The sequence below is a fragment of the Ambystoma mexicanum genome, chromosome 8, assembly GCF_040938575.1.
Source record: "Ambystoma mexicanum isolate Mex_15411 chromosome 8, UKY_AmexF1_1, whole genome shotgun sequence".
NCBI classification, from domain to species: domain Eukaryota; kingdom Metazoa; phylum Chordata; class Amphibia; order Caudata; family Ambystomatidae; genus Ambystoma; species Ambystoma mexicanum.
The window spans coordinates 1,226,221,841-1,226,234,743 of record NC_090929.1 but is presented as its reverse complement, the minus strand read 5'-3'; the positions used below and the strand labels follow the sequence as shown (position 1 = coordinate 1,226,234,743).

At 44.3% G+C, this 12,903-nt stretch overlaps 2 protein-coding genes across 4 annotated transcripts in view; both read right to left on the bottom strand.

Moving 5' to 3' along the window:
* The window catches only part of TNKS2 (tankyrase 2), a 2,182,082-nt gene that overhangs the window by 1,494,029 nt on the left and 675,150 nt on the right, over nt 1-12,903 (bottom strand). The gene's annotated exons all lie outside the window — the stretch shown is intronic.
* LOC138473757 (large ribosomal subunit protein eL43-like) lies at nt 10,415-10,741 on the bottom strand. The gene has a single exon (XM_069612202.1). It carries the CDS (start codon nt 10,721-10,723, stop codon nt 10,445-10,447), a length of 279 nt encoding a protein of 92 aa, XP_069468303.1. The 5' UTR covers nt 10,724-10,741; the 3' UTR covers nt 10,415-10,444.

Genomic DNA, 12,903 nt, shown 5'->3' with positions numbered 1-12,903 from the left:
GCTCTCTTTTCCTTTAGTCTTCTTCCTGACCTGTGAGGCCAGGAAAATCCTTATACGGACTTCCAGTGCCCGGGAAAGCAGAAGCTTTTGGCGGGCTACTGGAGGGCTGTGTGTGTTTGCTGGCAGGATGTGGGCTGGGACTATCTGGTCCCAATCCACAAAATGTTTTCAGTGTATCTGAGTGGTATGCATGAGGGTTCCCGCCAGTGGTCCTGATTGGAGAGGGGGGGGTTTGTGTGTGTGAGTGTGGGAGTGAGTGAGTGAGTGTGTGTGAGAGTGAGTGAGTGTGTGTGAGAGTGAGTGAGTGTGTGTGAGAGTGTGTGTGTGAGAGTGAGTGAGAGTGAGTGAGAGAGTGAGAGTGAGTGAGAGAGTGAGAGTGAGTGAGTGAGAGTGTGTGAGAGTGAGTGAGAGTGAGTGAGAGAGTGAGAGAGTGAGAGTGTATGGGAGAGTGTGTGTGAGAGTGTGTGTGAGAGTGTGTGTGAGAGTGTGTGTGTGAGAGTGTGTGTGTGAGAGTGTGTGTGTGAGAGTGTGTGTGTGAGAGTGTGTGTGAGAGTGTGTGTGAGAGTGTGTGGGTGTGTGTGTCAAGTCCTGCTATTGGCTAGTGAATGTTTTGTCTCTTACCTGGCTTTTAGGATAAGAAGAGGACCCCTGCACCCATTCTTCAGAGATCCTGGAGTAACCTGAAGGAGCCAAGACTCCTGCTGGAGACCTGTGAAGAGACGGGAGAACCAACTGAAGGAGGCCTGGCAACCACCTTCTGCTGCTGGCCTGGTGGAGCCCTGTCTTGCTCGTGATCTTCAGCAGTCCTGCGAAGGGACTGCAACCTTTGTAGTGGAGGGAACATCAATCCTGTGGCTGAACATCTCCGAGTTTGGCCTACCGTGCTGCTGGCGTTGCAGTTCCGAGTTGCGACCTGGAGCTTGGGGGATCCTCAGCTTGTCCTACCAGACTTACCTCAGCGCGTTCTAGCTTCAAGGGGACCCGATATAGGAGGGAAAGCCAGAACGCGACAAGTGAGGTCCTTTGCGTCACCCTGCTGCGGTTACCACCGTCCAAAACCGCTCACCTTCTTTGAATCCAGTCCTGAGAGGGGTCCTGCATCGTATTTTTCTGTCTTCTTCACCCGAGAGTCCTTGCACCAGCGAAAGACATTGATCGGAGAGCCGCTCGAGCCTGCAACCCCTGCAAATCCAGGACTGAGGATGACGGCGGGAAAAGCAACCTTAGACCCTCTTCCATTGACCGGTCAAGTCCTGTGAAGAATCGGAGTACGGGGTTTAAGTTACAGTGCTTCTTACTTGCCCGTACACTCCCTTTAAAGGTTTTCTTAACTTTTACAAAACTTATCATATATTTTGGTTTTGCCATAGCTTGCTGGCGCAAGCATTCTGAAAAGTTGGGGACACTTCTATTAGTCAGAATACATTGTCCTCCAACCCTTGAAACTGTTCACTGGACCCCAGAGACCCTACCTTCATTTTACCTGCATCACAAACTGTGTTCCAACTTTCCTGAACGTTTAGGCATAAGGCCCCAGACAACTTTTGGAAGGACTTTTTGAACATAGGGTTACCTCTCTGTGGACCTGTAGTACATAACCTAATCTGCACTTTCCTTTACAGGGGTTTGTGTTATGCCCTACTTCAGTGACTGTATATATGTAATCTAGTATTAGTGTTGTGTGTTATTTCTACCTGTTATAGCCATTTTCCATAGTGTTTGGCCATAAATAAATAACTATTTTAATATATACTGTCGAAGTGTAATCTGTAATTCCCATGATTCCCATTGTGTGTACTCATTGTGGACCCTTCAGAAGCACACCACCACTTGAGACGTAGCCTAGACCCTTGTCACTGCTACCTTGAACTGGTCTGGCTACAGCTCCCCAGAGTTTTACCTATCACAATATAGGTTGGCCTGCTATACATCTGTCCACCAGGCCAGAGTAGAAAAAATCAGTCCTAGCACATAGCTATGAGGACTGTTACTGCTCAGGCAGTTGCTAAGGCCCTACTTGGTATTTTTACCAGGCAGGTTTTCCTAAGGAAGTAGTCTCTGACAGGGTCACATTTGATGTCCCACTACATGTACGCCATGTGGAAATACTGTGGAGTTACTTACAAGTTGTCAACTGCCTACCATCCACAAAGAAATGGGTTGGTAGAGAGGTTTAACTGTACAATGAAGAGCATGATAGGTGCCTTAGAAGAACCCCTGAGAAGAAAGTAGGATCTTCTACTGCCATGCCTTCTCTTTGCTTATAGAGAGGTGCCTCAAGCTGGAGTGGGTTTCAGTCAGAGGCCCTTTTGCTCTGATCAAAGAAGGATTGGAGAGTGCTCCACCAGACTACGTACTAGGCCTCAGAAAAAGGATGGTGCAATTGATGACTGAAGCTTCTGAAAACTTAACAGATGCTCAAGCCCTGTTCAAGCATTGGCATGACCAGAAAGCTAACATGGTGGAGTTTACTCCAGACCAGCTAGTTCTTGTTATGGTCCCCACAAGACCAAGAGTCTTGCAGGACAAATAGATAGGTCCCTTCAAAGTTGTAGGCAAAGTTGGAGAGGTCAATTATTGAGTGGACTTTGGCAACCCCAAGGATGCCCAGAGGGTCTTTCACACTAACCGTCTAAAGGCTTATGTCTCCAGACCAGAACTAGGAGTTTTGAGTCTAGCCTCTAACCAAGAGGAGGAGGAGAGTGAACCTCTCCCTGACACCCTTCAGATGGAACTATCGAAGGAGCAGAAATCTCTTCTGATCTGATACTGCAGCAGCAAGAGGAGTGCAAATCTCTGTTAACTCAGTTTGCCCCTTTATTTTCTCTGACACAAGGCATGAGCCCCTGGGCCAGCATGATCTAGTCACTGGTCACAGTCTCCCTGTCAAAAGCAGAGGCTACAGAATGTCGGATCATGTAATGAATCATATAAAAGAAGAGGTCAACAAGATGCCTGACCTTGAGGTTACTGTACCCTCTACAAGTCCATGGAATTGTCCTGATCTACTAGTGCCAAAGGCAGGACTCAAAGAGTTAAGGTTCTGCATAGACTATAGCGCTCTGAATACAGTCACCAAGACTGATGCCCATCATTTACCTATGACCGATGAGCTGCTGGTTAAACTTGGAGCTGCCAAGTTCCACAGCACATCTGACCTAACCCCAGGCTATTATCAAATAGCTCTGACAGACCATGCCAAAGAAAAAACTGCATTTTCTACACGTGCAGGTGTGTACCAATTCAAGGTCATGCCCTTTGGACTAAAGAAAGCATCAGCTACTTTCCAAAGTATGGTTAATAATTTTCTGAATGGGTTAGAGGACTTCTGCATGGCATAACTGGATGATATAGCAGTGTTCATCCCCACTTGGGAAGAACATCTTCATCACTTTGGACAAGTGTTGCAGGCTACAGAACAGGCCCACCATAAAGGCAAGCAAGTGTCAAAAAGGTCAGAGTAAAGTGGTCTACCTTGGACATTAGGTAGGAGGGGGTGAGATTAGGCCCTTGCCTAGCAAAGTACAAGCTTTGCAGGACTGTGCCACCCCTACTACTCAGACCAAAGTAAGCCTTCTCAGGTCTGAAAGGTATCACCGAAAATATACAGAGAACTATGGGTCCAGAGCTTCTCTACTGAATGTCATCTCTTCACCCAAGTACCCTAAGACTGTGCGATGGAATGAAGAGTGTTCCAAGGCATTTAAAGAGCCGAAAGATGCCCTCTGTAAAGCTACAGTACTGAGCGCTCCAGATTATACCCAGACCTTTATTGTGCAGACTGATGCATCTAACACAGAAATTGGGGCGGTCTTGTGTTAAATGGATGAGCACGACAGGGAACAACCCATTTGCTTCATCAGTAGGAAACTGAAGGACCAAGAAACAAGTTCGGCAACCATAGAACAAGAAAGTTTAGCCACTGTGTGGTTGTTGAAGACATTTAGGCCATACTTGTATGGTTCTACTTTCCTTATTCGGACAGATCACCAACCCTTGAGATAGTTAATGCAAATGAAGAAGGAGAATCCTAAACTGCTCAGATGGTCTATTTGATTGTACCATTGAGCATAGGTCAGGAACCAGCCATAAGAATGCTGATGGTCTCTCCAGAAAGTATTAACAACTGGGCCAAGAGATTCATCCATGAGTGGATTAAATCCTCCTGTCTCTTAGTCTGTGGGATGTGGGAGGGGAGGGGGGACGAGTGTTAGGGAGAATGTTCGGTTTCTGTGCCAATTCCATTTACCCTTAGAGACCCCAAGCATTTTTTCTGGTTTCTGTACTATTTTGATTTCATTCGCCTGACTGATGGGAACTTTTTTGCCACTCACTCATTCTTTTATTCCGACTGGGAATCTTATTCTACTGTTTTTGTGGAGTATGCTTTCTTCCATGTATTTCAATGCAGGCATCTTTGATGTTTATGACACACAACACCCTCTGTGCAGTGTCACTGAGGAGTTCCTTGGACTTCCCCTCTTTATTCTATTATCTTGCGTGAACTACAGTTCCCAAGAAAAGTAAAATAACTTATCTTACTAACCTTTCCTTTTGTGGGACCAGCACACATCACTATATGTGTGGTGCTGGGGGTTACATTGTAGCTCCTCTCCCATTGCTACCGTTACTTTTTGGTACAGTAACTATCAAACTTAAATGGCTGGTGGCAGTGGTTACTTTTACTACCGACTTGTGTAGTAAAGGCCTATATTAAGAGTTGGGTCCCTAATACCAAGAGATAAGTCCTATCAAGTCTAACACCAGTTGGACTTTAGAAACACGTACCTAGCACAATGCAATTCAAAATCCTAAGGGCATGCATCTTCCTTGGGATTCTCCTTCCACAATATCTCAAATTGGGTGCGGGTCCCAGACTTGCAGAATACCTGGTATATCCTCCTGCAGGGTTCTTTCCTGTAGCTCCTCGATACAATTTGGGTGCATGTCCCAGAGTCGCCAAACACCAGGTATACTCTGCTACCAGGTCCTTTCATATGTTCATTCACTCAAGAAACCAAAGGGTGTCCCGCCTGCTCGTTTCCGGGGATCGATCTCTGGATCTCTCTCTCTCTCGATCTTTTTCTCTCTCCCCCCCCCGCAAGGCCAGGGACATCGCCTTTGGATCCAGTGCGGGAGGATCACCTGGGTGAGGGGTCTTCAGGGAGTGGGCGTGAGGCAGCCAATGGTGAGACACTGTATTCTTCCCTTTCCCGTAACCATGATCCCCCCATTTTTATGGGATTCTCCGATGTCCAACTCCCCCCCCCCCACCTTTTTCACACAAACACAGGGCTGAGCGAGAATAAACATGCTAACTTGTACACCTCACATTGGACATGTTCCGCAAATTGGGTCAGGCAAAGTCAAGCACTTGACTAAAAGTGCATTCACCTGATACCAATTAGCTCTCCTCAAACTGATAAAAAGGCAGAACATAGATCCACACTCTGAGCAAGGTGGAACATGAGTAAGAGCAGAACGTCTGCAGGAGGTTGTTGCCTCCAAAAGGCAGCGAAAGACATGTGGAGAAGGTCAAATCCCAAACAAGAAGGCTGCATTGCTATTCAAGGACGCCAGCGACCCTACCAGGTGAACAACCAAGTTAGGGAGTCGAGGCTAAGCCTACTGACCTGGACTTGCAAACTGGAAAACAAGAAAGAAACGCAACACAGCCAGTGAGTTGGCAAGCAAAGTGAGAGACCGGTGTGTGCTAAAGAAAGATTAATGTACCAACAATATATCGCACAATCGAACGCTGCATGCGTGTGGATGAGACACGAAGAAAGGCAAAACTGCAAATTAACTTTGAAGAAACGATAGCTGGAAGGTCAGCGCTACTGAGTAGCATCCAGCGAAAGGAAGTAGCCCATTCAAAAGTTTCTGTGAAAGGTGAAAAGTTTGTAGCGATAAAGTGAATGAACTGTAAAAGTAAGGTGATTGAAATTGAGCCTGAGGCGAGGGGAAAGAGAAAAGGTGATTGTAGAACTTTGGTGCATAATACAGTGAACTACCCAGACCAGGAAGCACTGCAGCAAACAATAGTGGAGTGTGAATTGAAACCTGGAAGGTCGAAGTGGTCCTGCAGAGGAATGTAGAAAATAAGCCATGCACATTCCAAAGTCTTCGACATCAGGAAAAGGTCAGAGCTCGACTGAGTGAGATCCAAAGTGTAATAAATTAGGGGAATGGAACCCCTAGGGAAAGGTGAATCAAGCTTGCAGAAGTGAGTCACTGCAAGAGTTTGTTTTGTTTGACTGTGAAAGGTCTGAGCTTGATTGAGGGAGACTGATGTGAACTTTTGCTTCGAAAGGTCTGAGCCTGACAGAGGGGGACCATCGTGAACTGTATTGTGAACTTGGTTTTGGAAGTTGGAAAGTGACTTATGTGGAAGGCCAGGTGGGCCTCGATACACATCTTGAACTGCCTTTATGTTAGCAGCGTGAGCCAGAGTGTGCCTTCTTGCCTAGAGGGACCGCCTTACTCTGTGCTGTCCAACGTGGGGAGGAGAGCCGACTCAGCCACATTTATTCTTTATATTTGAACACTGATTTTCCTTTGCATACATATTCTCCTTTTCACACATTTTGTACAAGGTATAGGGCATGCAATAGGTTTTGTGATTTGCCAGAGACTGACTAGGACAGTTTTATTTATTATTTGCTGGTCAAGACAACACCCATTTTAGCTATAGAGCAAGGAATTTCTCAACCCCATTGAAACTTAAAGGTTTTACAAATGGTATCCTTTGCGTCAGTGTCACACTTGTGATACCATGCCTCCCTTACACTCCCCTGCCGCAAGATCCTCTTATCACTGGTGTATTTGCATTTCCTCAAATACTGGGACTCAAATCAGCCTGTGATGCAAGCCTTAGGAAATGAGCATCCTGTTTCAGTTAGGGACCAATAATGCCTGCACTCATGTTGTCCTCCCTCAAATAGCCACCCAGAGGGTCAGGATCAGGATCAGGTAGTGGTTACTGTCCCCTGGCCACATGAGGAGAGTCTACCTCTAGGAAAGGAGTGATGACATCATGAAATTCATTACAGCATCTATAACAAACATGATCATACATACCCTGGGCACATGCCCGGTGGTGGCCTTGAGCACACAGCAATGTGTGTGTCGTGCCCTGCACCACTCCCGGCTGCAGGTGCTGCAGTAGTCTAAAGTGGGTCAGGGCAGGGCGCATTTAGAACATTAAAATGGAAGCTGTGTGCAGTATAAATCACAATAACTTAACATGGCCACTTGTTTATGGCCAGCTCCTGCTTAATTTCACGAGAAACCATGCATATAATGGCAGTTCTGTAGGACAATTTTAGAATTGGGTTGAAATAAGTTAGGTGTTATCAATTGCACCAAAGAAATTTGATTCAGAAGACAAGTTATCATGTATTTACATTGAAAATATAGCTGCCAAGATTAACAATTCCTTGTTCAGCATCTATTCTTATATGTTTAAACAAATAATTTGAATTTAAACTGTTAATTGAGAAAGCGGTATATTTATAGTAAAGAACAAAGTAAAGATTTTTTTCTTTGGAAGAGTTTAAATATTTCCTTATTTTCACTGCACAGCTTGCAACTGAAAGTGCAAGATAATATTGTTCATTTTTTCCCCCTCATTTCTTCCCGAAAACGAAACCTTCTGTTGGCAATGTGAACACACTATACTGGGTCTCTGTTATTTGTGCTTGAATCCTTCATACTAACAATTAGAGGACACAGTGTGGCAAATAGCCCAAAAGAATTGATAGGTTTCATTATAGTGAATCTTAATAAAAAAGTGAACTTTCTATTAATGAGATCTGTCGTTCGAGACGGTTTGTCAACTTTACATAGAGAGAATTGAAAATCAGAAAATGATGTAAGGAAACTTTTACATGGTATTTATGCGACTGATGTTTGCATGTGTGCTGTATGCTTGATTGTTAACGATGTGCCACATCGATGTTCAAGTAGACGCAAAGACTAGACGTACATTTCAATTTTACCGTAAATTGTTATTTAACATATTTATGCACTGTGCATATAATTTTAGAAAAAGTTCACTGAAATATATTTTTTTATTCCCATATTTACATAGCTACATCATTGCGATGTGCATTTGTCATGGATACAATCTTCCCGTGGACGGATTTAACCAAAAACGATCAATAACGGAACCGTAATATCTATATTGTGGGACGATGGCCAGGCACAAGTTTGTCAATGATCAGTGGCAGTGATACAGAGCAACATGCCAGCCTTTATGGTATGAATATGTGCGGATTGCAAAGTGTTGAATTTCAAAGTGAAATTCGGTTTAGAGTAAGTATTTGGCTGAATTCCAGCTGAAAATTAGATATTCAGCTTCGGCCAAATACTTTATTAATCATCACTTGAAGCTGAATATCTTCCCCTACATAATGCATTAAGTACCGATTTTACTGTGTGCCTGGAATGATTAAGGCATGTCACGTTTATCCATTAAAAGGATCATTAAACAAATGCTGTTGTCACTTTTTAAATTGAATACAGGAAGAGGTATGAAAGTGCAGAGGACTTCATGTGCTGGACAGACTCATCTGGTGGTTTGCTGGGGAGGGGTGCGCTGAAGCAAACCTCTCACTATTTTGAATGTATCCCTGGTCTGCCCTGTAATTTGCAGGTTCCAATCCCACCAATTTCCAATCCAAATGATATAATATGTAGTGGATTAATATAGATGTTGCAGAGATCTAAGCAAGTTTCAAACCCAGATTAAAATAGTTGAGGAGGTAGTGTGCCTGAAGCAGTATTCAGCCTGCAGGCCAAGTTTGAAAAGCAAGTAAGATGGCTTAGTGGGAAGTGTGCCGGAGTCAGAGCTGTACTTATTACATCGAAACATAGGTTACAATTCCTGCACTCCAACAGTCTCATGTTGCCAAAATGAGTCCCTTAGAATTGAGTAAAAGTGACAGATGTTACTAAAGATCGTGGCTATATTTTTTGCACCAGTCTATGGCAGCAGAAATATTCCTACCACCATTAGAGAATTAAAAGAGGGATATTTCTTTAGTAAAGATAAGAAGAGGGATATGTGTGCAATAAAGATAAGGAGATACAAGTTTACAATTTAGAAACATTGGACCAAATGGATGTACAAGTGAAACAAATAAGTTAAATAAACATGCACATGCAATTAAACATCTCAAAATCAGTACTGACCCTTCCCTTTAGGGACAGCGGAGAACAATGGAAGACTCAGCATTTCCTATATATTTTTGTCTGGTGTCTTACCATGCCCCAAAACACCACAAATATACCACACCCAAAGAAGAAAGAAAAATATATCTATTAATGAAAATAAATCCTTCACATGCCTCATCCCCACCCAGTACCACAGATCGAAAGCATCCCAAAGGTTTGTATTCAGTAGCAATTCAGCAGGGTGCTAATTGATGTAATTACTCCTTTTGTGTTTCAGTGCCTTTCGGGAGCCAGAAGGCTAAAGATGGTCAGGCCCAAAATGAACATTTGGAAGTACAAGTAGACACGTGTCAGTCTCCCCTCACAGTGATTGCATACATGTATATTATACTTTTGGGCTAGTCTCACTTACTTGGGCCCTGTCCAACAGGCGAAACCTAGGAATTCGCAAACATCAAGCAGTGCCGTTATTGAGGAAAATATTTGCGGATAATTAATTCCTTTCAGGGTTTATACAAACATCTTCCATAGACAACAAAGAAAAGAAATGTGAGAAAGAATGGATATATGAATTTTAAAGGGATTGGTTTGATTACATCAAATCTAATTGGTCGCTGGAGAATTGGCCAAATGTTTTTTTGACAGGTCAATTTTGCTGCATATATATACGGGGGAGACCACCCCACACGTTCCCCTCAACCCTCCTACAATAATTATTACCCCAAACCCACCCCCCTCATATATATGTGGCAAAATTCCATCACAAAGTTGCGACCAATTCTCTGTCGATTAATTCGGCCGCACAGTAATCTGCCAATCCCATTTTAAAGTCTGTTTACAAATGTGTTTTTCTTGTCTGCATAACTTTATTTATTAAAAAGCCAACTATTTGGCTCCGGCTGAATACTTAAATCTACTGTTCGGTAAACCCCTAAACATAAGTGATTAGATTTAACCACACAGAACTTTGACATCACAATGCAAATACAGGGATTGATTTTATTTATGTATTGGGTATATATAAGGCGCCTATACAGCAAATAGTGTTTCAAGGTGCCACAAGACGAAAGATGGGTGGTGGAGGGGAATAGGGATGAAGAATAACAAAAAACGATCCTACTAGGCCTTTGCTTAACCAGATCGGGAAAGAGCAGTAACAAATTAATATAAAGGCAATTGGCAAAACTTGTTTTTTTCTTTTTTCTCAAGCACTCTTTATTGTGCATAGTGAGCAATGGGCAAAAGCATATGGTGGGACAATAACTTTCTATTGGTCCTTCAGTTCCTTAACCCTTCTGATGGCAGATTTAACCGTCACTGCAGATGTGGTGTTGTAGGTCCAGGCACCTCCAGCAACAATCATCATACATGAGCCACAATGCCAGATTCCCACAGCTTTCCTCTTCATCTTAGTCTTGCCACAGAAGGAGCACGTGTATTTTGCATGTTGGCTAATTTCGATTTTCTTCACCATTTTTCTGAGGGAAGCACCGTAACGGGTACCATATTTACCCACAATCCCGACCTTCTTGGTGTGCTTGGCCATTCTGCTGTAGGAACCAACCGGAAATTGGCAAAACTTGATGGAAGTTGACAGTTTGGGAAATAATTTGAAGCATGTTATGCTGTCTGGCAATCACTTGTAGTCGCAAATGTTGTCAATGTTTTTCGTGGATGTAATCTTCCATTTTGAGCATCATATTTAAAATATAACTACTTGTTACATTCCTGACTATTATTTTTTTCTTAAAAGCATATGTAGTTTGCTTCACTTTGGTGCAAAGAAAGTGAACTTTCACACCGTGTGTGGATGTGTGTGTTGATCTTCCTGGATTTGCATTAAGTAATTTTATTATGTAGGCGATAACAGGATACTTTTGGCTATGCTCTCCACGACATCATGAGAACAGGTGAGCATATCGTAGCGTCTAGTGATGTCAGCGTGAGGGGTTGGTGATCTGAATTACTGCCGCAAGGGCACTTTAATTTAGGGCGATGAATCAAGAGATAAGATTAGCACAGGATGACAGTCACTGACCCGTGAGTTTCGCATGTGTAAATGGGAGAAAAACAAAAGGTAAGATTCATTGGAAAATGTTTTAGGATAGATCTATGTATGCTCAAAAATACATGCTCGATCGATTGGGCCAATAAAACTTCTAAGAGAACTTCCCCTTTAAATACGCTCTCTGGAACAACAAACAAGTCTGGCAGGGGAGTAAATCAGACTTGATAATACATTTTGGGAACTTTGCTTTGGATGATTTTTTTCTTATGGGACACAGGTGCAGGTGAAGAAAATAACCAGTCAAATCTGCCAGGAGAGTGAAGCGGATTTGCAACTTACTCCTTAGCACTTCCCTCCTTGTTACTCCTAGCACTTGCTCCCCCCCTTCCCCTCCCCTCCTCTCTCCCTGCACTCACACACTCTGAATGCTCACAAGGCTTAGTAGGACCGCCTCTCTCTTTCATTGTTATATTTGCCTTTCATTATCACGTTCCCTCCCTGTTGCCCTGTGGATGCTTTGAAATACAATGTACTTGATGTATAAGAGCCTTACAAATTCATAAATAAATATTTGTTTTGTGAAAGTGCAACTGGTTAAAACAAGAGGATTTGCAAATCAGGTCTGAAAGGATAGGGAACCAGACCTGATGAGACATTTGCGAGGCGAAAAAAAGGGGAAAGGATTCCCCGTGATAACTGGGAATTCTGTTTGCTTGTCAAGATTTTAACATTAAGAACTTAACATTTTAGTTGGAGGCCAGAAAAGGAGAATCAGTATTCTGGATCCAGAAGGTCAAAGTTTCCCTTAGTTAATTTAGTGCTTAAGGGACGGAAATAGTTTTGGACACTGGACATTTTATGTTTTCGGACTTCCTGACAGAATCCTTACTCCTTTTGTTGAGGTAGGGAACCCCCTCTTAGAAATAGGGCCAGATAGGTTTTTCCTTTTATTTATCTTTTATTAAAAGTATTTGCAAAAAGGGGGGGCGCTGTTGCGCACAGCTAAGATGGCCGCCTAGGTGAAGCGCTCTGGCTCGATCGAAATCCTTCAACTTATAAATCCTTCCAGGTTTGCGCTGGCCGTCGCGCTGCTACAGAATATTGCGGGGGAAGGTCCTCGGAAGACACCCTGTGAAGGCGGTGCGCGGGGACCCCGGGACGGCGGAGATATCATCGTCTGCATCTGCAGCGCCTGTTGAGCCGCGGCTCGGCCGCCAGTGGGCTCCAGGCGACTCTCACTCGAGCCCGGGGCTCGCAACGGCGGATCGGCCTGGTGGGGGAGGGGCAGACTGCTGAAACACAAGTGCTGCCCCGCTTCTTCTCCTTTTTGTCTGTGCGGAAGCAGGAGCGCAGACCTCCCCACACCGGGCTGCAGGCTGCAGGAGAAGCCCGACGGAGATACGCCGTGACGACAACGCTTGCCCCCTCGGATACTGATCCCCCCCGCGGCTAAGCCCAGCTAGGACTAAGCTGATGAAGTAAGTGGGCCGATCGGGGTGGCGGAGATACCGGGGGCCAGCACCCCATACAAGATACATCCGTGCTACAGGAGTGGGGGCGAGCGGTACAGATTTGGGGGCGAGGCCCTACTATAGACGGAGGCTGCCGCTGCTGCATCGGTGAGGGACATGAGAGCGCTGCAAGAGAGCGCAACCCGACGCCGGCAATCACTCCCGAAGTGAAAATCTTACTCTCAGGACCTCCCGGGAACAAACACT